This window comes from Lycium barbarum, chromosome 9, assembly GCF_019175385.1.
Source record: "Lycium barbarum isolate Lr01 chromosome 9, ASM1917538v2, whole genome shotgun sequence".
Lineage (NCBI taxonomy): Eukaryota > Viridiplantae > Streptophyta > Magnoliopsida > Solanales > Solanaceae > Lycium > Lycium barbarum.
This window is the reverse complement of record NC_083345.1, coordinates 99625823-99650046: the sequence shown is the minus strand read 5'-3', so window position 1 is coordinate 99650046 and position 24224 is coordinate 99625823. Positions and strand designations below refer to the sequence as shown.

The 24224-nt window shown below is 37.2% G+C and overlaps 3 protein-coding genes across 3 annotated transcripts; 1 reads left to right on the top strand and 2 right to left on the bottom strand.

Moving 5' to 3' along the window:
• Positions 1-792: 792 nt before the first annotated feature.
• LOC132612065 (uncharacterized) lies at positions 793-1251 on the bottom strand. Its single transcript, XM_060326409.1, has 2 exons — positions 1099-1251; positions 793-1014 (listed from the first exon to the last, which is right to left on the bottom strand). Exons 1-2 carry the CDS (start codon positions 1225-1227, stop codon positions 793-795), a joined length of 351 nt encoding a protein of 116 aa, XP_060182392.1. The 5' UTR covers positions 1228-1251.
• A 3791-nt stretch (positions 1252-5042) lies between these two features.
• Positions 5043-14846, top strand: LOC132609154 (uncharacterized). Its single transcript, XM_060323018.1, has 4 exons — positions 5043-5240; positions 6696-6808; positions 14211-14299; positions 14513-14846. Exons 1-3 carry the CDS (start codon positions 5141-5143, stop codon positions 14289-14291), a joined length of 294 nt encoding a protein of 97 aa, XP_060179001.1. The 5' UTR covers positions 5043-5140; the 3' UTR covers positions 14292-14299; positions 14513-14846.
• Positions 14847-17785: 2939 nt separating this feature from the next.
• LOC132609153 (uncharacterized) lies at positions 17786-23019 on the bottom strand. The gene is made up of 6 exons (XM_060323017.1): positions 22812-23019; positions 21209-21383; positions 20118-20696; positions 18823-19243; positions 18660-18741; positions 17786-18197 (listed from the first exon to the last, which is right to left on the bottom strand). Exons 1-6 carry the CDS (start codon positions 22839-22841, stop codon positions 17991-17993), a joined length of 1494 nt encoding a protein of 497 aa, XP_060179000.1. The 5' UTR covers positions 22842-23019; the 3' UTR covers positions 17786-17990.
• Between the last annotated feature and the right edge of the window lie 1205 nt (positions 23020-24224).

Here is a 24224-nt window from a genome sequence, read left to right as displayed (position 1 = left end):
CATGGAGGTTTACGGTCCGTATTCCACTTTACGGACCGTCCCTCGTGGTTTTCTTTAAGCTTAAGCAGGACCAGAGACTTTGGCCTGCATGCGTGGTGATTTACGACCATGGTTTACGGACCGTAAATCACTTTACGGTCCGTCCACCAGGTCGTATTGTACCTCTTCCTCAGCTGGTAGAAAGTTGAAGTTGGACATGCCAGTTTACGACTTCAAGTTTACGGACCGTATTGCACTTTACGGTCTGTATTTTGCACTATACGACCACTGGCAGAAGGCTGAAGCTTTTGCATGGCAGTTTACGGACCGTATTGCACTTTACGGTCCATATTTTGCAATATACGACCCCTGGGCAGTTTTGCCAACTTTCAATTTTTCTCATTTCTCGACTTTTCATTCTAATCATCCACATCCCTTTTCATACATTTCCCATGAAACATTATACACTCGCACTCCTCGCACACATCAGTAGTTCATTTACTTGCGCACCAACGGGAAATTTTTCCGAGGTGTAACAGATTTTGTGCGTGAAAGTTTGCTCCTGATTTTCACTTTCGCGCATAGCTTTTGTGCGTGAACGTTGGTTCTGTACCTGAAATAAACTTTTTACAAACTTTTTTTTTTTTTAAACCTATTAAAATCACGATTTTTTTTCCATACGTTGCACGAGTTATTATTAAGATAACTAATTATCATTAAAAAAATAATAACATAAAATATACACTTTATTTATAACATTCACAATCTCAGGTCCCACATGTGGGAGCCTTTAGAGTTCGGCTAGGCCTAAGGCTAACCACCACCACCATCATCTCCATCCCTTTTCCTCCTCTTAATCTGTATATGCTCTATGGCATGATCATCCTTGCTTCCCTTCCTTCCCTTCTTTCGACCCGGACGCCGGTTCATAACATGCTTTCTATGAGAAACGACGGTGGGCGGTGGGGCTGGTTCATAACATGGCTCCTCGTCAATCTCATCAGGTGATGGGTCCACAGGCGCAGAGGAATGAACCTGAAATAACATATAAACAATTTAACTTAGATTTATTCTAAATGAACCTGAAATAATTATTTTATTTTATTGTAAAAATCGAACCTGTGTGTCGACGGCCTCCTGAGATGCCTGGTGAGAGGGCTCCTGAGCTGGCTCCTCAACGATCTCTTGAGTGGGGCCCGGTGCAGGAGATGGGTCCACAGCCGCAGAGGAATGAACCTGAAATAACATATAAACAATTTAATTTAGATTTATTCTAAAACGAACCTGAAATAATTATTTTATTTTATTGTAAAAATCGAACCTGTGTGTCGATGGCCTCCTGAGATGCCTGGTGAGAGGGCTCCTGAGCTGGCTCCTCAACGATCTCTTGAGTAGGGCCCGGTGCAGGAGATGGGTCCACAGCCGTAGAGGAATGAACCTGAAATAACATATAAATAATTTAACTTAGATTTATTCTAAATGAACCTGAAATAATTATTTTATTTTATTGTAAAAATCGAACCTGTGTGTCGACGGCCTCTTGAGATGCCTGAGCAGCCCCCGGAGCAGGAGATGCAGATGGTGCCGTATCAAACACAAACTCCTCGAACATGGAGTCGTCGAAGTGCAGCTGTAGGCCACCCTGTAGATCACGAACTGGCCGCTCACCCTGTGGATCACGAACTAGTGGATGTGGAAATGAAGGCTAGGGCACATAATCTGAAAAAGGGTCCGGCATATATAGAGGTGTCTGTGAAGTCGACGGCCGGGAATGAGAAGTCGATGGGATAAATGTAGTCGCCGGCTGGTAATAACTCGGTGGGATCTCTGAAGTCACCTCATCACCTCTGCCAGCCCTACCACCTCTACGACGGCTACGAACTCCTCTGCGACCACGACCACCTGCTGCCCCAGGTGGGGCAGCGGGAACACGCTCAAAGTCATGTGCCTGTCTCATACCAGCCTCGACAAGCTCAATCATCTGTGCTGCATACTCCGCCGTCTCGGGGGCCTCCATACGGGCAGTGCTCTCATAGAGCATCATCTGAACGGTCCGTACCAGCGCCTCGTACGCTCCTGCGAGAGCTACATATCCCAGGCCATCTGGACGACGCCTAGAGGGGTTGCCAATAATGATGCGAGTGATCCGCATGTACCACTCCATGTACACATGGATCGGAGTGTCATGTCCGACCACTGCTAGGCTCTTCATCCTCACATCCCAACTCTGGACCTGCTGCTGCATATATAGTCGCCATGCATCATCGACGCCCGCACGCTTGTCCCTCGCATGGTGGTCATGCTCCCAAACCGTAGCCGCGGGTATATTCTGTACATACCCAAACTGCCGTAACACGCGGTCGGGCGCGTGATACTCAACGATATCCATATGTATCAATGGACACCGCGACATCCACATGTGCTGACCAGCCCTACAAAACGCCGGCAGCAGATCCAAAATATGATCATACGACGTCCATATAAAAGCCTGTAAAAAGAATTGAACTAGTTAGCAATAAAAGACTAAAATAGTAGCTATGTGGTCTAGCGTATGGATCTAAAATATGAACATACCGTCTGCGCCGTCATGCGGTCTAGCTGATCCCTAAACGGGAGAAGGCTGTGATGAGTCTCCGCACGTCGGCATACGCCTCGCGACCATCTCCGCTCGTATGGCATCGACACAGTAAGATAGTCAGCGGGAGGATGAGCTGGTATAGGCTGAAAAGGTCTCAACCTAGTCCACACCCATATCTGATATAGTCATTTAAAAAATATTTTATCAGTCGTCGTTTTAAAAAAATATATTTTGTGTTTAATTACACAGACTTAAATATATCACCTGAAGGAGCGAGCAAAATGCAGGGACCTCTACCCTCGTGCCCATAGAACATCGGCAGAATCCTCGATACATGTAGCCCAGCACAGCAGCGCCCCAACTATAGCATCCTAGCTCGGCAAGATCGTCGATATATCGAAGATACCTCAAGTTCAAATGCGAACCCGAAGTGTTCGGGAACAGGATGGCCCCGAATATGACGAGTAGGTATAGACGCGCGCGTCGGTCAACATCAGCCTGAGGCGTGTCCTCTCCAATCGGATGCTGCATGTCTGTGAGGCGCAAGTGAGCGTAAAGGGCCGATAATAAAAGCCAACTCTAGCCAGAAATATGACCATCCATAGCCGCAAAACCGGTGAGCCTAGTCAACTCATCCCGGTAAGGTGGCAGCACAGGGGGCTCCTCAATATACAATGGGCGTCCATCAACCTGTAGCCCATAAATGACCTCTACATCCTGAAGGGTAATGGTAGCCTCACCGGTGCGGAGATGAAATGTGTGCGTCTCCGGTCGCCACCTCTCAATCAATGCCGTCACTAGCGACCTATCGTGCTGTACCCGACCAACTTCGACGCACCGGTAGATACCGCCCCGACGTAGTATATCCAGGACACGAGGATGTGGGGGGTGAGCAGCTAAGATCTCCCATGCTGAGTCCCCTAACCGGGTACGAACCTGAGACTCAGGCTGCAGGTCGGATGTCCATATATGTTGCGACCTATACTCGGGCTGAAGATACAGTAACTCTCGGTCGAAGGGACCCGGATCAAGAGGGTGGTGATCCATCTGTTTTACGTATTTTAAATCAATCATTAAATAGGAAGTATTAGTTATGTAATCTTTTTTCAAAATTTTTATTAAGGATTGTGGTGACCCATCTGTTTTACGTATTTTAAATCAATCACTAACAAGTAATATTAGTTATGTAATCTTTTATGGAAAATATTATTAAGGATTGTGGTGACCCATCTGTTTTACGTATTTTAAATAAATCATTAACAAGTAATATTAGTTATGTAATCTTTTATTGAAAATTATATTAAGGGTTTACTATTCTAAGCTACGGGTTATGAATCCTAAACTAAAGGTTTTCAATCCTAAAATATAAAGATTAAAAATTAATAAGTTAAATAATTAACAATTAGTTAGCATACAATTACTATAAATAATTAATAAATAAACAATTAACTAACTAATCAAATAATTAACAAGTAATTATCATATATTTAATAAATAAACAATTAAGTAACTAATCAAAAAATTAATAAATTATTATCGTATATTTAACAAATAAAAAATTAATTAACTAATGAAACAATTAAGAAATTATTAGCAAATAAACAATTAGCTTAACAAAAACTCAATAAATAATTAGCTAGTCTAACAATTAAAATAGCTAGTATAACAATTAATAAATACTTAAGTTGTTAATCGAACAATTAATAAATACTAAATAAACAATTACTAAATAATTAACTAATTAACAATACATAAACAAATTAAAAAAAAAAAAAGGGCAGTCCCAACAGTGCGTGGGCACTGCCCAAAATCGCACAAAAAAATGGCGCAAAACAGCAGCTCCACATCAACAATCCTTAGAGTAATAAATGTTTAGCAATGTAATAAAAAATTTGTAGTGAAATACCTAGATTGAAGGTTTTTTTGAGTTTTCAAAATGACCTCTGTGCCGCTCTATTCCAAAATCTAACCTTAGAAACTTGGTCCTACACTTCAATATACCAAGAATATTGAGTTTTAGGTTAAAAAACAACAAGAAAATAGCGTTTTTGGGGTTGGGGACCACGGAAAATCGCCGTTAATAGCGGTGGGTGGGGGCAAAGTGTCGAGTTCTGTGGTGGGGAAGGAGGGGACCGTTTTTTTATGGTACCATTCACGCACTAAATTCATGCGTGAAAGGCAAAATGGGAATTTGCTCTTTCACGCATGAAATTAGTGCGTGAATGGAGTACATCCTATTACATTTCATGCGTGAAAGGAGTATATGGTATTATTGCAAGTTGGCCCTTTAACGCATGAATTTCGTGCGTGAAAGGGTCAAGCTGCATTTTTGCAGTTTGGTCCTTTCACGCATGAAATTCATGCGTGAATCCTATTTATGTAATTCATGCGTGAATCCTATTTATATACTTTTTTTTTTTCTATACTACTTTGGTTCAACTTTTCTTTTTTTGTACTATTAAGTCGCGGATTCTTGAACCGAAGATAGGTTCACAAAAAGAGCAGAAGTTAAAAAGGCACATACTCTCATCATCTCCTACAAAACAAGTTAGTTGCAGAGAAACGAAACCTCATCTCATCTCAATGGTTGAACTTGAAAACAACTCGTCTCTTCCCTCGGATCCCCCACAGCCTCCATCAACATCAATCCGACAACCTCAAACTGGGTTTAATCCCAGTAGAAGTAAGTGTAAGATAGATTTGTTTAATCAATCTTTATTATTTTTATTGCCATCTATAGGAATGGATATAGAGGATCTTTTCCTTCTTTTTTGGGGGAGATGATTCCTTTTCTTTTTCTTGAATTACCCTAAACGACTCGATAGAAACTTGTATGTAGAGTGTTCAAATTATTTAGTGTTTGAATGAACGGAGAGTTACTTTAGTTGTTTTCTTGATTCTTGTTTGTTGTTTCTGAGCGCCCCTTATTCTAGATATAATGTTCAGGATTTCATATTTGTTAACACTAGGGATAAAAGTATTCAGATTTCATATGTCTGTTTACATCCTTATGTTTGCCAAAATTATGCATTGAGTACTTGCTAATTGTTTCATAGTTATATCTTTAGGAAGCACCTATCGATAAAGTTTTCCTGTTATCCAATAACTATTGTTTAGAATGTCCTGTTTGTTAACATTGGTAATTGAACTTTTTGCTTCATTTTGAAGATTGCCTAATTGGTGCACCAGGATTTGGTTTTCCTTATGAATTTTTGAAGAGGGATGTAATCATATGATCTCGGATGCATACATCTTTTTTTGGTTGTTGTTTTCCAAATATATGCATTTGTCTTTAACTTCATTAATTCAGAGGAGATTCATATAGCCGACCCCAACTTGCTTGGTATTGATGCATGGTTATTGTATCTTTTTCTGTTTCTCTTTAGTAGCTTAGATACTTTAGGGGGTTTATAGTCAATATTTCAACCTTTATTTGCACTTTGTTCATATAAGGAATGTCTCAATGGATTTGCTTGAACCTTGAAGGCCAGATAGAATGTTGATATAATAAACTAAAGTTGCGTCCGTTTTTTTCTATTTGTCCTTTTCTTGGGAGGGTTGGGGGTGGGGTTGGATATATCGAATAATGAGCATTGCCAGTATATGTATCTTATTGCTTATGTTGGGAAGAGTCACAGTTGAAGGGCCACAAATTCTAGATATAATCGTATCTATCAAGAAAAGAACTTTCTTGTAACTTTACCTGATCAAAAAAAAAAAAAGGAACTTTCTTGTTGTGATCCTAAAAATAAAAAATAAAAATTTAATCCTAAGCTTCTACCTTCTTGATATCTGATTATAATTTATGTGAAAATGGAGTCCTTCATCTTCATATTGGTTGGCTTTTCATTTTCTTTCTTTTACTTCCCATTTATCGTCTCTCACTGGGGTTGTGGCTTCTCTTTGGCCAACTTGCAATGGTGATTTTCTGTGAATAGATTAATAATTTGTCTCTTGAACACTTATTTTCCAGTGAGATATGACAGACAAATAATAGCACCTCCGAAGAATTCGGTAACTGTGTATTTGTTGATCGAATTGTTTGTGTCCAAAAGATTTTAATCTGTGTTAGCTTTGGCATGAAGGAGAATTAGATTTGTTTAATCTAACATGTGGTGTTTCTTCTTGAGTATTACAGTGATTGGTATCATCAGAAGGAAGGCCATGATAAAAGACTTAGCTGCTATGTACCATGCAGAGTGCCTTGCATATTGTCAAGAACTTTTGGAACTGCAAAACAAAGTGGAAGAGGTTAGCAATATCTTCCTGCAACTTTTGTTCATTTCACTTGCGTCTTTTGAAATCACATCCTTTCTGGAATAATTGAAACTTATTATTTGTACCAAGTATTTATTTCATGAGATTAATATCTACCGTCAACATATCATGGTCATAATAGCGAGCTTGTGCTTGTAAATTTTCTTGTCTTTCTCCCACAGAAGGCTGTTAGCTGTTTTACTATCTTTTAGCAAGATGGGTGAGTGAGTTGTTTGCATATGCAGACTCTTGTATATGTCGTTGTCCTGGTCCTTAATTGCTCTGTTATGATTATCAATCTATAATGATAAGACTTACAATTTCTGCTTTTCGCTAGACAGTTTTATTTGCTTGAATTTGCTAGTGGCATACGTACAATGATGTTCCTGGCTCTTCCTTTTTTTTTTTTGTGTGGTCTTGATTTAAAGATTATCTAACTCTTATTTATAAATGCATAGTCTGTTTAGCCACACTCCGCCATCTTCATACCAGTCCCGCAAAACCATTGGCCTGATACCAATATGTTAAGAAGAAATAAGCAATAACCAAAATTGCACGACAGGGTAGTAGCTGAAGAGATACTCCCGCACTATTTGAACGCGAGGAGCAAACTAACATTAAGCACAAATGCGTATACGGGCAGCCACCAAAAAAATAAAATAGCAAGCAAAGTAATCAAACGAGAGACCAAATTTACGTGAAAAAACCCTTCATTGTGAAGAGGGGAAATCACGGGACCTCGGCCCACAAAAGCTCCACTAAAATCAACAAGAGTTACAACAATGTTCTCCAAATTGGCCACCAAACAACGAGCAACAATAGATAAAAGATAACACCAAAACTAGAGAAGAATCAATTTCAAAAAAAAAAAAAAAAATTAGAGAAGAAAAGGAGCAAAATCACCAAAATGCAGCTACCGTTCATGAGCCAAAATTTGGGGCTACGGGATTCCAAATTACCTCCCTCGGTTCTCGATCAAAGATTAAGATGAGAGGAACAAGCTGTCCAAAAATCAGCTCAATCAGACAAGGAACAAAGTGGGAATCGCAATTTGAAGCGGGCAATTGTGGCTGGAAAATCTGTGCAAAAATCTCTCTATTTTCTCTCTGTGGTTGCTGAAATTTCACTCTTATGTTGTGGAAAATCAGAATATGTACCATGATAGTTGGCTTTAGGGCAAAAGTGGGCCGGTCCAAATTGGACTTTTATTTATCCACATAGGAAAGGAAGAAGACCCAAAACCCAACATATTGGTATCAAAACTTGTGGTTATCTTTATTGTTGATTGTCTATTTGAATGATGGCAGCAAATATGAGTAAGATGGTGTGTTTAAATGACAGTAATTAACATATTTGGAAAGGCAAGATGAAAGTTCTTCTATGAATGATGAAGATTGGAATTTTGAACACTTACAAGTTTGTGACTATATTAGACAATGGGTTGAAGATAATATGCGAAATCATATTGTGAATGAGACACATGCTAGAAGTTTGTGGGAAAAGGTCGGGAGACTTTATGCTTCTAAGGCTGGCAATAATAAGTTGTTCCTGGTAAAACAATTGATGAATATTAGATACAAAGGAGGCAAGTCCTATTTCTGATCATATAAATGATTTTCAAGGTGTCCTTGACCAGCTGTCTGGAATGGGTGTAAAGTTTGATTAAGAAATATAGTTACTTTGGCTTCTTAATACTTTGCCAGACTCTTGGGAAACTCTTCAGGTTTCTTTGACTAATTCTGCTCTCTTTGGTGTTGTAACTATAAAATATGCTAAGAGTGCTGTTTTAAATGAAGAGATGAGAAAATCTCAAGCTTTTCCTTCTTCAGCTCCGATGTTTTGGCTACTGAAGACATGGGAAGAAACAATTTCAGAGGTCAGAATGACAGAGGCAAAAGTAGAAGCAAGTTAAGGTCCAGGTACAAGAATGTTACATGTGACTATTGTAACAAGAAAAGGCTTATAAAAAAATATTGCTACAGGTATTAGAGAGATATGAAACAACAAAAGAAAGATGACGATAATGAAAATTGTGTTGCTATTGTTGCTAAAGATGATCTTCTTGTTGCTTGTGGTGAAAATGACATCAATCTTGTTTATGATGAGAAGCTGCTACAACAACATACCCAGTGAAATCCCACAAAGTGGGGTGTGGGGAGGGTAGAGTGTACGTAGGCCTTATGATGGGAAGTTGTTTTGTGGATTCAGGTGCCACTTCTCATGTCACACCAAAGAAGGAATTTTTTGCTAAAAAAGGGCTATGATGATGAGATTGAGGTAATTGACATTGGCATAGTTTGCTTGAAAAGTAACAATGGTATGAGGTTAGTTCTTAACAATGTCAAGCATGCTCCAGTTGTTTGCCTGAACTTAATTATTGCAGGAAAGCTTGATGATGAGAGTTATTATAGAACCCTTGGTGGTGGCCGGTGGAAGCTTTTCAAAGGTTCGATGGTTGTGGCTCGAGGTAACAAGTTATCTAACTTGTACGTATTCCAGGTCTTCATTTCTAGTGACTCAGTAAATTTGGTGGAGAATGATACTACATTAGAGTTATGACATAGAAGGCTGAGTCATATGAGCGAGAAGGGGATTGATAGTTTGGCTAAGAAGAATTTGCTTTCTGGAGTGAAACAAGCAAAGTTAAAGAGATGTGTCCATTGCTTGGCCAAAAAACAGAAAAGAGTTTCTTTTAAGAGTCGTCTGCCTTCCAGAAAGCTTGATTTGCTGGAGTTGGTACATTCTGATTTGTGTGGTCCTTTAAAGTAATATCTCATGGTGGTGCACTTTACTTTCTCGCAAACTCTGGGTATTTCCTTTGAAGTTGAAGGATTAAGTACTTGATGTGTTCAACAATTTTCAAGCCTTTGGTTGGAACAGATAGGGAAGAAACTAAAATGCATCCACTCAAACAATGGTGGTGAATGTATTGGTCCTTTTGATAATTTAGCAGAGAGGATGAACAGAACGCTAGTTGAGAGGGTTAGATGTTTGCTTTCAGATGCTAAGTTGTCAGATCCTTTTGAGCCGAAGCATTAATACTTCTGCTGATGTCACCAATTAGTCTCCTATTGTTGCTTTGGATAGTGATGTCCCTGATACAGTTTGGTTTGGTAAGGATGTCTCTTATGCTCATCCGAGAGTCTTCGGGTGTAAGGCCTTTGTGCATGTTCCTAAGGATGAGATCTTAAAGCTGAAAAATAAAACTAGGCAGTGTCTCTTCATTGGTTATGGTCAAGACAAATTGGCTATCATTTCTATAATCCAGTTGAGAAGAAACTTGTTAGAAGCCGTGATGTTGTATTCATTGAAGACCAGAAAATTAAAGATGTTGATAAAGCTGAGAAGGTTGATTCTCAGAGTAGTGAGAGCTTAGTTAATGTTGATCCACTTCCTGTGACTATTGCTCCAGAAGAAAATCTTCAAAATAGTGAAGATCAAGTTGATAAAGAAGATGGTGATCATGTTCAGAATGACCAGCATGATGTTGTTGATGCTTCGGTGCAAGATGATGTGGTCGGTCAACAACCCGCTACTATTGATGCTCCAGAGAGTTCTCTCAGATGATCTATTAGAGAGAAAAGACCATCTAGTTATTCTCCCAGTAAGTATGTACTCTTGACTGACAGGAGAGAACCTGAAAGTTTTGATGAGGCCATGGATAGTAAAGAAAAAGAAAGGTAGTTTTGATGCTATGGGAAGATGAGAGTAAATCTTTACATGATGATCATACCTTTGATTTGGTTAAGCTTCCTAAAGACATAAAAGCTTTGAAAAACAGGTTGGTTTTCAGGGTGAAACATGAAAATGGCAACCCAGTTCCACAGTATAGGGCTAGACTAGTTGTAAAGGGATTTAATTAGAAAAAAAAAGTGTTGATTTTGATGAGATATTCTCTCCCGTTGTGAAGAAGTCATCCATTCGTGTGGTTTTAGGCTTAGGTGCAAGTCTGGATTTAGAGGTTGAGCAAATAGATGTTAAAACTACTTTTCTCCATGGTGACTTAGATGAAGAAATTTGTATGGAGCAGCAAGAAGGTTTTGAACTCAAGGGTAAAGAGAATTATGTTTGCAAGTTGAAGAAGAACTTGTAAACAAGCTCCCAGGCAGTGGTATAGGAAGTCTTGGTTCTATTATGAGCCAACGGGGCTTCAAGAAAAGTTGGTCAGATGATTGTGTTTTTGTACAAAAATTCTCTGATAGTGACTTTATCATTTTAGTGCTTTATGTTGATAAAATGCTTGTTGTTGGTCATAATGCTTCCAGAATTTAGACCTTGAAGCAAGAGTTGAATAAGTCATGTTCTGAAAGACTTGGGACCAGTATGGTAGATCTAAGCTTGCGAATTGTCCATGATAGAAAGGCCAAGTAGTTGTGGCTATCACAAGAGAAGTACATTCAGAAAGTACTTCGCACATTCAACATGGATAAAGCTAAGGTTGTCAGTACACATTTAGCTATGCACTTTAAATTGAGTACGAAGCAGTGTCCTTCTAGTGATGTTGAGAAGGAAGATATGAAGAAAGTTCCTTATGCTTCAGCTATTGGCAGTTTGATGTATGCAATGATTTCTACAAGACCAGATATTGCTCATGTTGTTGGTATTGTTAGTAGTTTTCTTTTTAATCCAGGAAGAGAGCATTGGAATGCTGTGAAGTGAGTTATGAGATATTTTTGTGACACTTCTAGTCTGAGTTTGTGTTTTGGGATAGGAAAGCCTATTCTCTGTGATTACACTGATTCAAATATGACTGGTGATGTTAATACTCGCAAGTCTACTAGTCTATCTGGTTACCTTTGCAGGAGGAATTGTGTCTTGGCAATGTAAACAGGATATGGTGGGAGAAGTAGAAACTTTAGTTGATTTCATAGGACAACTGTAAAGTTTTATTTTTTTGAAGGTAATATCTGCCCACTGTGGGTTGTAAAATCCCACCTCATCACTTTTGAATGTGAGTTTTGTGTGAATATAAAGTTACCTTTATCTCAAAAAAAAAAAAAAAAAAAAAAATGAGTTGTGTCTTGGAAATCTAGGTTGCAAAAATATGTTGCTCTATCTACTACATAAGTTATTATTGTCATTGAAGCTTGTAAAGAGTTGCTCTGGTTGATGAGATTCTTAGGGGAACTTGGTTTTGCTTAAGGGAAGTATGTGCTTTATTGCGACAGTCAAAGAGCTATTCATCTTAGCAAGAATTTGACATTTCATGGTAGATCTAAACATATTGATGTGAGATACCATTGGATTCGAGATTTGTTGAATTCTAAGTTGCTTGAACTTGAAAAGATTCACACGGACGATAATGGTTTCGACATGATGATTAAAGCTTTATCAAGAGGGAAGTTGAAGAGTGTTGCATGATTGTCGGGATTGTTGTTTCCTCCACATAGTCGGGAGGTGGAGAATTGTTGTATTTTGAGTCTCTTTCCCTTCCTGTGCAGATAAATAAAAGTCAATTTGGACCAGCCCACTTTTGCTCTAAAGCTCACTATCGTGGTACATATATAAGACTTGTTTAGGTCTGATTTTCCACAAAACGAGTGAAATTTCAGCAGCCACATAGAGAGAGATTGCAGATTTTTTCAGCAAGCAATTCCCACTCCTTTCCTCTGATTGAGCTGATTTTTGGACAGCTGGTTTCTCTCATGTTAATCTTTGATTGGGAACTGACGGAGGTGATTTGGAGTCCCATAGCCCCAAATTTTTGCTTGTGAACAGTAGCTGCATTTTGGTGATTTTTCTCCTTTTCTTCTCTAGTTTTGGTGTTGTCTTTTATCTATTGTTGTTTGGTGGCCAATTTGGAGAACATTGTTGTAACTCTTGTTGATTTTAGTGGAGCTTTTGTAGGACTTCGTTGTAACTCTTGTTGATTTTAGTGGAGCTTTTGTAGGCCGAAGTCCTGTGGTTTTTCCCTCTTCACATTGAAGGGGTTTTCCATGTAAATTTGGTGTCTCTCGTTTGATTACTTTGCTTGGTGGTTGTTCTTATATCCATTTGTGCTTAAAATTAGTTTGCTCCTTGTGTTCAAATAGTGTGGGAAGTTAGACTTGGGTATTTCTTCCGCTGCTACTGTGGTGTGCAATTTTGATTATTGCTCATTCTTCCCAATAGGATTTTGCTGGAGTTTTTGTATATCCGTGTGTGTATTACAATGGCGGGAAGAGAGATATTTATAGGATAGTCTAGTTCTAACTAGCGCCTCTCCCGCACAATTTGGGGATAAGATTGTGGTTGTTAGGACGTGATAAGACAGAATCCCGGATATTCCAGAGTTGTTATGACGATTTTTCGGGTACCTTGGATCATTCCGTAACATTGCTATCCGGTATAGGCGAAGCAGACCCAGGGCCAAGTTCTCAGACGGTTAAGAGTTCTTTAGTCTGTGGCCAAGCTGGCACCGGCTGACTCGGGGTTGACTATGAGTTCCCTCATGCTTGCCACGTGTCCGGGCAAAGAGTCTTTATCCCGGTACATTTATTACTAATAGATCATCGAAAACAATAAATGATATACATAGATTGCCGAGAAGTATTTGTCATCGCCCATCGCCGGAGGAAAGAGAGGAGTTATGGAATCGTGGTTCTAATTTTATGGTACTTGTATATGTGTTAATGAGCAAATGATGTTTATGACCATCTGATAATACATGAGCTATAACTGAAAGAAGATGCAAGCATTTTATTTTCTGTCTGAGAAAAGGAGAGCTTTCCCGTTCAAAAGAACATGCAAGTCATAGATTCTTTTTTTTCTGGTAGAAGAAACTAGCTCTAGTTACTCGATAATTACTAAGTCACTCGGAGGAGTTTCCTATACAGCATATTGACTGGAGGTTCAGCTGGTGTAACAGCATCTGCACCGGAAGTTCAGTTATAAGGGCTTAAAACTTTGAGGCTTGCTTGGAAATGATGAATGTCAGTTGAGTAAATTACAGAAAAGAATAACTTTAACAGTTGATATTTGTTGTGTGCGCTGTGGTCTCTTTGCTCTCTCAGCTTTCCAAGTCTTTGTATGAATATTATGACAGGTGCTTGTGTCTAAGATGATGTGATAAATATTAAACTCCTTAACTCCTAAATAAGGTCACTGTCTTTTGTATTCTGTTTAAGCCTTAGTTTTTCTTATTTCTATAGCTATTCGTTTGTCCCAATTTTTCACTAGACTCGTAGGTCCTAGCAAAAAGATGGATATGCAATAAAATGACACTACCGGCTCTTTTCCCTTTTTCTTTAGAACTTTTCAGAATGATATGTTAATTGCTTGTTTAGGTAGATTTTATGAATGAAATTTCTGCGTGTAAAAGCTCAGATGTGTATTTTGTTTTTCTTTTTTTCCTTCCTTTTTTTGATATGTCCATTATCATACTACTAACCTTCTTTCTCCTTCCAAATGCTTGCAGTCATTAATTGACATGAAACCTGCAGAAGATTCAAGGAGAGAAACGATGAGACCCCCAAAACGTATGAAGAAAGCCCGTTAGCATCTAATGTAAGATATGGTTGTGCTTTCTATGCTTTCTTGAAAACTTGTCTCTTGCTTTTTTAACATTAGCAATCTGGAAACTATCATTTACTTATTCCAGAAAGCTAAAAGTTTGTTAAAGCTATCTTCTTCTTTCTCAAATTTTGATCTGTCTGAAAAATTTCACACAATCTATTATCAATGCTGATGATGCATTATTTGAATCTTTTGGTTATTCAGTTGGGAGCCACAGCTTAGTTCCTGATCCCGCAATGGACTCTATGCATATGTCACAAACCGTGCTAGGTGGCTGGAACCGCCACGCAGAATCTTCCTCTTAATCGTATAGCTCATAGTCATACAGCTACTCTATTTTTTAGCAAGTTTGATGATTGTACAGTTATATGCAGGATGTAACCTTGTTACTGTATGAGTGGAAAATTTGAAAAAATAGCATTAACTGATAATGTTTGGCTGTTAAATGTCTACAGCAAATATACTACCAAATGAAAACTGAGAAGGTGGAGGAGAAAGAATATCTATTAGTAGTATTCTTTTTCATTTTGCTTTAAGATTCTGGTATTCATTGGCCTTACTAACCCGGATTTGCGCTGAATAGGTCCATTAAGGGAAATAAAGCGCTAAAGCGTTCTCAAAAGATTTATGATTTTCAGAGCTCGAAAACAATTGACATGCCCAAATGGTAACTATGATGAATAGATATCCCATGTTAGAGACCAACCCTAGACTCATTTACCCAAGTCTATTCCATCAAAATATAATCCTTCGATACTAAATTCGAGGTTAGTCTTAAACTCTTATATTATGTCAATTTTTCTGATTAAATAACCCCTAAAGCGGTGCGAGTGATGGGAAATTCCCTTTTTTTTGGTCGAAAACATTCCCTACCATGTCCCCTCTCTCGCACCCTGACACATAACACATGCACCCTTCTGGTATGCTGCCTAAAACAAAAAATTGTTTTTTTGAAATTAAAAGTATGTCAAGCAGCACATGTTTATTACACATTTTGGGGAAAAAGCTAGACAAGTGTTTTTCCCTTAAAAGTAGACGCAACACATTTCTACGTAAGTTTTTTTTTTCCGCCTAACACGTAGGGGATTTTGAGTTGTCCGTGGTTACTGTAAATTTCTCCCTATTTTGTGACTTCCGTCTGTGAACACTTTCTTGTGGAATTATAATTTTCTGTTAAAAGAATTAAATGCAAATTATACTCATCAAAATGGCTATAAAAGTGTAATACTGTGCAATTGAGTTTCAATTTCCAGCAAAAAAAATATTTTTTGGTAACTAACAATCTTTATTAATTACCAAGTGGAGAACATTACAAATCCATAGCTAAGCCAAACACAGTTTGCTATCTAAATAAAGAAACTCAATCAACAAACAACAAAGAACATAAGAGGGGTAATTTAGAACATAAGCTGCTGAAACTTAGGTTTGATTCCAGAAGGAGCTCGCCATTGCATGTATAAGCTATTTCAGTTGCAAGCTTATCACACTGTCAACTCTTGTCTTCAAAATTGTCATGTTTCTCTCCACATACCATTTTGAAAAATTTGAGACTTCCCCTCGGAGTATTTGATGGCCCAAGCTAGGTGAGTTGCCCATGTATCAGTTGCTCTTGCCTCTTTAACCATACAATGTTCTGCTCCACAATCTCGTAGTAAACTCACATTGGACATATGAGTGATCTCTTGATTCAGGAAACATTTGACATAGTTTGCAAGTAGGATCAATGTCCATTCCCTAACGTAATAGCCGATCAGTGGTTTGTAGCCTATCCTGCAGCTGCAACCATAGGGTGAACCTTCCTTTTGGTTCAGCTCCATTGCTAAAAAATAGACATTTCCAGGGGACTCTTGGGTTGTCACCTAATAGTTGCAGATAGATAGCTCTTATGGAAAGTGACCTCTGATGCTCTGTATGAGTCTGTAACAGTATTTCCCTAGATGAAATGATCTATCTAATCATCCAAGATGCTTGAGCAGGGATGGGGGTGACGAATACAGTTTGAATCTTGATGTAGTAATTGTGAATCCATCGGATCCATAGTTTATCTTGTTAGTGTGCAAGATCCTAACATGACTTTGCAATAGCTGCTTTATTCCATATGTGAATATTGATGAGATTTAGTCCTCCAATAAACTTAGGACCGCAGACCTTGTCCCAGACAACCAGGGCTCTACTTGTGATGGACTTTGCACCAGACCAAACAAAACTTCTGCAATATGAATCTATGAGCTTGGGGATCTTGGTTGGAGTGAGAAACAGCTGAGACCAATATGATTGAATACCAAAAAGAACTGATTGGACTAACTAAATCCTTCCTGCATAGGAGCGTTTTCTCGCTGTTCATGAGAAATTTTTTGCCACAAGTTTATCAATTATCCATTAGAGGTGGCCACTGGATTATAGATAGTTTCTTTGTTGAAAGAGAAATGCCCAAGTATTTGAGTGGAAGTACTCCAGCTGTAAATTCATATTCTTGCAAAATTTTAATTAAGCTAATAGCAGAAAGGAGATAAAGATGGTTTTGAGGGTGTACTTTTTTGCCAACGGCTGCCTTAATATGATCTTAAATAAAACCATTGATTTTGCTAAGCCAATTACTTTCTTTTTTTTAATCGAATATATGAATGAAAATGTCAGTCAAAAAAAGGGAAGCCCCTCTGGAGAAGATTCCTAAAGAACATAGGCTTCTTTACCTTTATGTTAGTAGTAATATTTTGCAAACAGGTGAGAAACACAATACCTTAAAACTTTCTGTCAGGTGTTGAGAGCAGGGAGACCCCCAAAAAAATATTACTCCAATAAAGAAGGTACATCTTTCACTTATTCAGTAATAGTCTTTTAGTAGGCGTTTGGATATGCGATTTCATCTCATGAGATGAAATCCCAAATCATTCAAAAAAACATGATTTGGGATTTGAAATTATGATTTCAAAAAATATAAATGTAAAATTTAACTCATACGTTTATATTTTGTAAAAAAAACCCATAAGTTGATAGATATATTTACCAATCATGTCTATCAACCGAGAAATGCATGCTCGGCATGAAGAAATCATTCGTACCATGTGGGAGGATTATATTAAAGAGTAGTTACATTACTATTCATGTTAAATTTTCCTTTTTATTGAACTAAAGTTTGATCAATTGATCATAGTATTAATTTTATTATGAACTATGATTTACTCATTTGGTTAGATTGTATAAGAATTGAAAAAAATTTAATAGTTTTCACTACTTGTGGGGTTTTTATGTTTATAAAAAAAATGCTAATTTAAGAAATTCAAATTGCATGTCCAAACATAATTTCATCTCGTGATTTCATCTCATGCCAAACGGCTCCTTAGATTAGAAGAGGCCCTTGAGATATATTTTACTAAAGTCAAATTTTATGAAAATTGTTTTGCTTTCATTTTCTAAAAGGAGTTTGAAAAAGAAAAGAAAAACTGGCAGTTTTAATATTCAAGTCGAAGCCAAAAATCAATGACCAAACCAAACTTCATACCACGTAAAAACTTACATTTGCAGATTGCAAAAAAATAGATACAAGGATGGACAACGTTCGGCATGATACTATACTTTCTGTTATCACAAATCCGGACAGTATAAGAGAGGCTAACTCGTAAGTTCAATGTGCATGTGAAACTTGATTATGACCTTCTTTGCCGCTCCTGCTTAATCATAATCATAACCAGCCACAACATGTGAAAGACGAAGATGATGGAAGTCGACCTGTTTGGCGTATGTACTGAACTTGCTCTGTAGTTTTTTCAGCTTGCTGATTTCTTTTAGCTTCAGCTGCAGCGCGCTTTTCTTCTGATTTTTGTCTAGCCATAGCAATCTTCTTCACCATCTTTGCTTGTGCTTGTGCTCTCATTTCTTCAACTTGTGCCTGAATAATACATATCATGATGCAAAACAACAAGAGAATTTGCAGCAAATTGAGCAGTAGTATAATATGACTGCTAAATGGCATCAGTATGAGAAACGTGACTCGGGTTGGTTCAATTTCTAGGAGGCGTCTCAGTAGTAGAGCTTTGATATACAGCCATCCATAATCAACTTCAGGTCCTTAAAACACGTCCAAAATTCTCCAAGAATGAAGCTTTTAATCATGGTAGAACATAATTTACTATAGGGCTTTTTTTCATTTTGGCCCGGCAGCCAAAATTCATTACAGGTGCTAGCCAAAACACAAAACACACACTATATGTGTATATTTGAGTAAACATTATGTATATTACATGTATATTTATACTTAATATACAAAACTATACATTTGCTTACTATTATTTTTTTGAGTGTTCCAAAAATGTAATTATCCCTTCTCAATATGGCTAATAGTGAGATATACCTCTATTTTCCTCAATTCTGCTTCTAGCTTTGCTTTCTGCTGACTTTCCCAAGCTTGGATTTTTATCTCTTCACGCTTATATCTGGAAGATCAATGGTTTTTCTGTTAATTCATAATTTATCAGCAGAACAAAGATTTAAAAAGTGTTTGATATTGGGAAAACCTTGCAGTGTGCTTTGACTTTTCTGCTTCCTCCCAAGCAGCTGCCCTTTTAGCATATTCCATTCGTTCAGCCTCAACAGCATCAGCCTCGCTTTTATCCTTCTCATCTTTGCTCGCCCAAGCAGCTATATTCATTTTACCGAGTTGGACACCAAGGGCTACAATCTCTTTTCTTGTCTTCGTCTTTAATTCTTCCTCCGACAATTCCCTTTTATTGTTTTCAGTCGAAGTTTGAGAAGCATTGTCAATTGGCGTCGGAGCTGGATCTCCTCTACGAGGTGTAGACGGGATAGAAGAAGTGGGGCTGCGGAGTGGAGTTGTTGCACCAACAGGTGTAGCTGTTCTTGAAGGCTCTTGACTTGGAATAGGAGTCATTTCTGTTCCCATATCTCTCATGGAGACTGATCTTATTGCAGAGCCAACTGTGTTCATATTCAATCAAACAGCTCACATCAGCAAAGTATAAATTAATTATCTGTATAAAAAGAAGTCAACAACTTAGGGGCTGTTTGGTTTGAAGAGAAGTTATGCTGGGAATCTGGGATTAGTTATGCTGGCATTATTTCTCAATGACTGATTGGATTGTTGTATTAAAAATAACATGCATTGCATTATACCCTATTCAAGAGTAGTAATGAATAGGGTGTACAAGTAAAAGAATAGTGCTGGTATTGACAATGCCATGGCTTACTATGTATAAGAATTGTATTGAATACTAAAATGTTATACCACCATTACTTTACCTAATAGACCCTACCAAAGGACCCCTAAGTCATATCATCCACATACTGCCCAAAAATAGACTGGTCATTGCATTGGTTAAAGATCCAGAGCAGGCCAAACAATCAATAGCGTGGATGAAAATGATAAATTCATGCATTTTAATTTTGGCTAATACCAGGGAACATTTTTCCCTTATGTATGAATTCTACTTGAGGCACTATAATAGCCGTCATTCTTTGCAACCACCTGAGGCCGGAGGATTGGCACTGCTCCATCTGAAAATCCAATGCGTCGACCTTAATATACTAGATGTCCACACTAAAAAGTGACAAGCCTTCATGTCTCTAAGAGTGCATCAAGATTCTGCTTGAGGCACACGATGAGTATTTTACTCCAACCATTTAATGTTAGTGGGACGGACAATAGTTCGACCGAAAACACCAATACCTCACCCTCCCTTCTGATGTTTTCCCCTTCCCCTTCCCTTGTGAAAGTATAAAACTCTTAAAGAATATTGAAATTAAGTTAAAGCAGCTAAAATCAACATTAGGAACAAAAGAAGCCATAATGTACCTGTTCTATCTTCTGTCACCTCAGTCAAATCCTTACTTTCAGGGCAAAGATCAAGTGACACGGCATTCGCTCCATTACCTTGACTATGGGAACCAGGTTGATCAAAATCAAAATTCTCGGGCACTATCTGACATGCGGATTGACAAAAATCAACCTTCTTAACCGCTAATTTATTTTCATAACTACTAGATTCTGGAGCAACTCTAACCATGCTCGTAGCAGGCCCCCGGTATGCTTGGTTCTGTAATTGAACCTTCTTTGAATGATTAGCATGCACATTTTGCCTATTCATTATCCACTTCTCCGCGTCGTTCCACTTAGAAGGAATGGGCCGTGAAAACGACCTTGCTGTTACGGAATGGTGGTGTGTTGATCTCTCTCCTTTATGAAACTCAAAGCTGGATGTACTATCATAATCAAAATTCTCATCTTCACAACCTTTAACTGGATGAACTGAACTAGAATTTCCACCATCCGTTTTGGAAAACTGCTGTCTTTTCGCACGAGTGGCTTCCCCATTTTCCTTTGGCAGGCATGAATTTCCTGGCAATTTATTTTCTGCAGCATCTAAATTGGCATCTGCAAAATAAATGAGCAGTTTCCCAGGTAAGTATTATATGTTTCTACACATATTTCTTCTCCTAGCAACAACACAAATGCAACATAGATTACTGTGAAAATATTTTTACACCATCATGTAACCGAAAGCTAAGTAAATGTAACTGCCTAAAGTAAATATGGTTTAGAACTGAAAAATAAGACAAATAAGAACTGTTTTGAGTAACCTAATAGTTTAAACTCTCACTGCATACACTTTAATCTTTTAGAATTAGCCCTTGCAACAAAAGATATACTATCCTAGGGGCACATACCAATTACAAGTTTCTGAAGTTGCACAAAGGGAAAAAGTGGGAGCCGGGGGTCACTTTGGCGGATCCATGATTTCACCGGAGGGAGTCAAAATAAAAAGAAGTAGAACACGATAAACTGAGCGGGTAGCAGTTCACTAAAATGTTCAAGCTTGTACTAGATTCAAAGCTAATCAAAATTCCTTTCCTCATTACTAAATCTGAATGAAGAAATTGACATACATTCATCCTCTAAATCTCCACTTTGGGTAGCCAGCAAACTGTTGTTGACAAACTCAGAATCCTCAAGCCTAGCAGGAGAAGTTCTTGAGGAATTACTATTTGATCCTTCTTTCTTCTTGTGATGGTGAGGTCCTATAAGCTTCATCCTTAGCTTACTTGGAGATATTATACCAGTCTGAAAGTAACCAAAAACAAAAATTTCAGAAACCAAGCAATTTTACACCATATTAAGCAATTTTAAGCAGATGTATTTGAATTTTTTTTGAAGGAACCTCATTGTGCAGGACAAAAATAAAGTACTACTAATTAAAGTCCCATGGAAGATGAGAACTTCCAAATGGTCCTTAACTTGTAACCAAAACGGGCACCCGCCGTAGGATTTTCCAAAGGGATTAAAACTTTATAACGAAATCCTTAAAAGACGCTAAAACCCCATAAATTCAACAAATTGAAAGACCACTACATTAGTTCAAACATCGTAATTCCTGACAACACCTATAAACCCCAGATCAAGATTTCATTTTTCAGAGCACAAAAAGGGAAGAAAAAATACTTCCAAGTAATTGACAGGAAGAAATGCAATGGAAGCATTTTTCGAGGAACCCCATTTGTACAGAACCAAAAAAAGTACTTATTAGACAAGTTCCATGGAAGATGAGCAGTTTCAAACAGCACCCACCAAAGGATTTTCCGAAAAGGTTCAAATTTTACAACCTAATCCTTAAAAAATGCTAAGATTCCACATTCAGTTCAAAACATAATTCTTGACAAACCCCAGATCAAGATATCATTTTTTAGAGCACAAAGAAAATAAAAAAGGAGTTTCTAAGTATTTCACATGTAGAAATGCATTGCAAGACCTTTTTGAGTTACCCCATTTGTCCAGGACAAGAAAAAAAAAAGTAGTCTAAGAAAAGTTCCATGGAAGATTGAGAAGTTCCAAAATGGTCATTAATTTGTAACCAAAACCGCACCACCATAGGATTATCCGAAAAGATTGAAACTTTGTAACTAAATACTTAAAAAGAAGCTGGAACCCCATAAATTTAACCAAGTGAAAAGAACACCATATTGAGTTCATTCTTGAAAAATACCTATAAACCCCAGATCAAGATATAATATTTTAGAGCACCAAGAGGAAAATAAAAAGGAGTTTCCAAGTATTTTACATGAAGAAATGCATTGGAAAACAATTTTTGAGGAACCCAACTTGTGCAGGACAAGAAAAAAAAGTACTAGTAGAAAAAGTTACATGGAAGATTGAGAACTTCCAAAAATGGTCATTAATTTATAACCTAAACAGCACCCACCATAGTATTTTCCAAAAAGATTAGAACTTTAAAACCAAAACCTTAAAAGAAGCTAAATCCCAATAAATTTAACCAATTGAAAGAACACCACATTGAGCTCAATTCTTGAAAAACACCTATAATCCCCAGATCAAGATATCATTTTTGAGAGCAAAAAGGGGGGAAAAGAAGGTTAAATGCATTAGAAAACGTTTTTGAGGAACCCCATTTGTGCAGGACAAGAAAAAAAAAAAAAGTAGTATAAAAAGTTGCACGTAAGATTGAGAAGTTCCAAAGTGGTGATTAATTAGTACCTGCACTTTGTGAATCCTCTCGTACTCCATTAGATCCTATCTTCTAAGCAACTCTGTGTGTGTGTGTGTGTGTGAGAGAGAGAGAGAGAGAGAGAGAGAGTTTCTCTTATTCTTCTCTAGTGTTGAATTTGCTGACTACTGTGTGTGATGTTTTGTTTTGTAGAGGAGAATGATGATGATGGGGAAGAGTTGTAAATTAAATCTACTCTTTGGGGTTGCCGATCTTTGACCTTTGACTGCCCTCTCATGTCTTTTATCTGCCCATTAGTTTTTCTCTTTTACTACATTTAAAATAAATTTTACATTTCACACTTGCCTTCAAATAGTGCCAAAGACACATGACAATACCCGTTTGATCAAGATTATTTTTTCTTATTTTTCGATAAATTTTTATTTTAAAAAAGTGAGGTGTTTAGTTAAAAATTTTGAAAAAAATAAGTGTTTCAGGAGAGTAGCGGAAACTTTTTTTCAGAAGCTAAAAAAAATAGCTTCTACTTAAAAGTACTTTTTTAAAAAGCATTTTTGAGAAAAATATACTTTAAAGTTAGAAGCATTTTTTAAAAGTTTGGTCAATCACAAATTGCTGCTCAAAATGCTTTTTAAATTAAGTGGCCAAACACAAATTATTTTTTGCTAAAAGTACTTTTTTATACGCACTTTTAAAAAAATACTTTTCAAATAAGCTGATTTTAGAAGTTTGGCTAAATTACTCTCATTATTAAAGAAAAACTAACAATATCAAAACAATTTTGGACATGTTAGTGTAACATATACTCCCTTTATCTTATATTTTTCATTTTTCAGATTCAAAATATGTAAAATTTGACGATATTTTAAATGCATTTATTCATTATATTGCAGAAAAATTGCAACTTATGGTATTGTTCGTATAGTTTTGAATATCTAAATTTTAATTTAAAAAAAAAAATTGATGTAATCTAATTTAACTTTAAAGATTAGTCAAAGTACTCTCGAAAATCAAAAAATATTTACAAATTTGGACGAAAAAACTAACATAACACCCATGAACATAGAATGACGTATATGGGAGATCAATATTTGAATCTCGTGCCACACAAGAAAAATAGTAGTTATCCACTTAAGTTTGGTGAGTAGAATTACTCGATACATGTACTAATAGGATGAAGCAAATATTCAGAAAATTAATGAGAGATGTGACTAAATGAGTCCACACACTAACATGTACTTAATAATATGAACATTAATACCAAGCATTAGTTATGGAATGTAAGTTTATTATACAAATATGATAAATATTTTCAGGATTATACCACTAGTTAATTACAAAAGCTCAGTTCCAGTTCAGTACAATTCAATCACCAAAAAATTATAATTTCAATTTTAGTGTCATGATTCCGAATGTACCTTCTAACTATTGATGCCTTTCATATT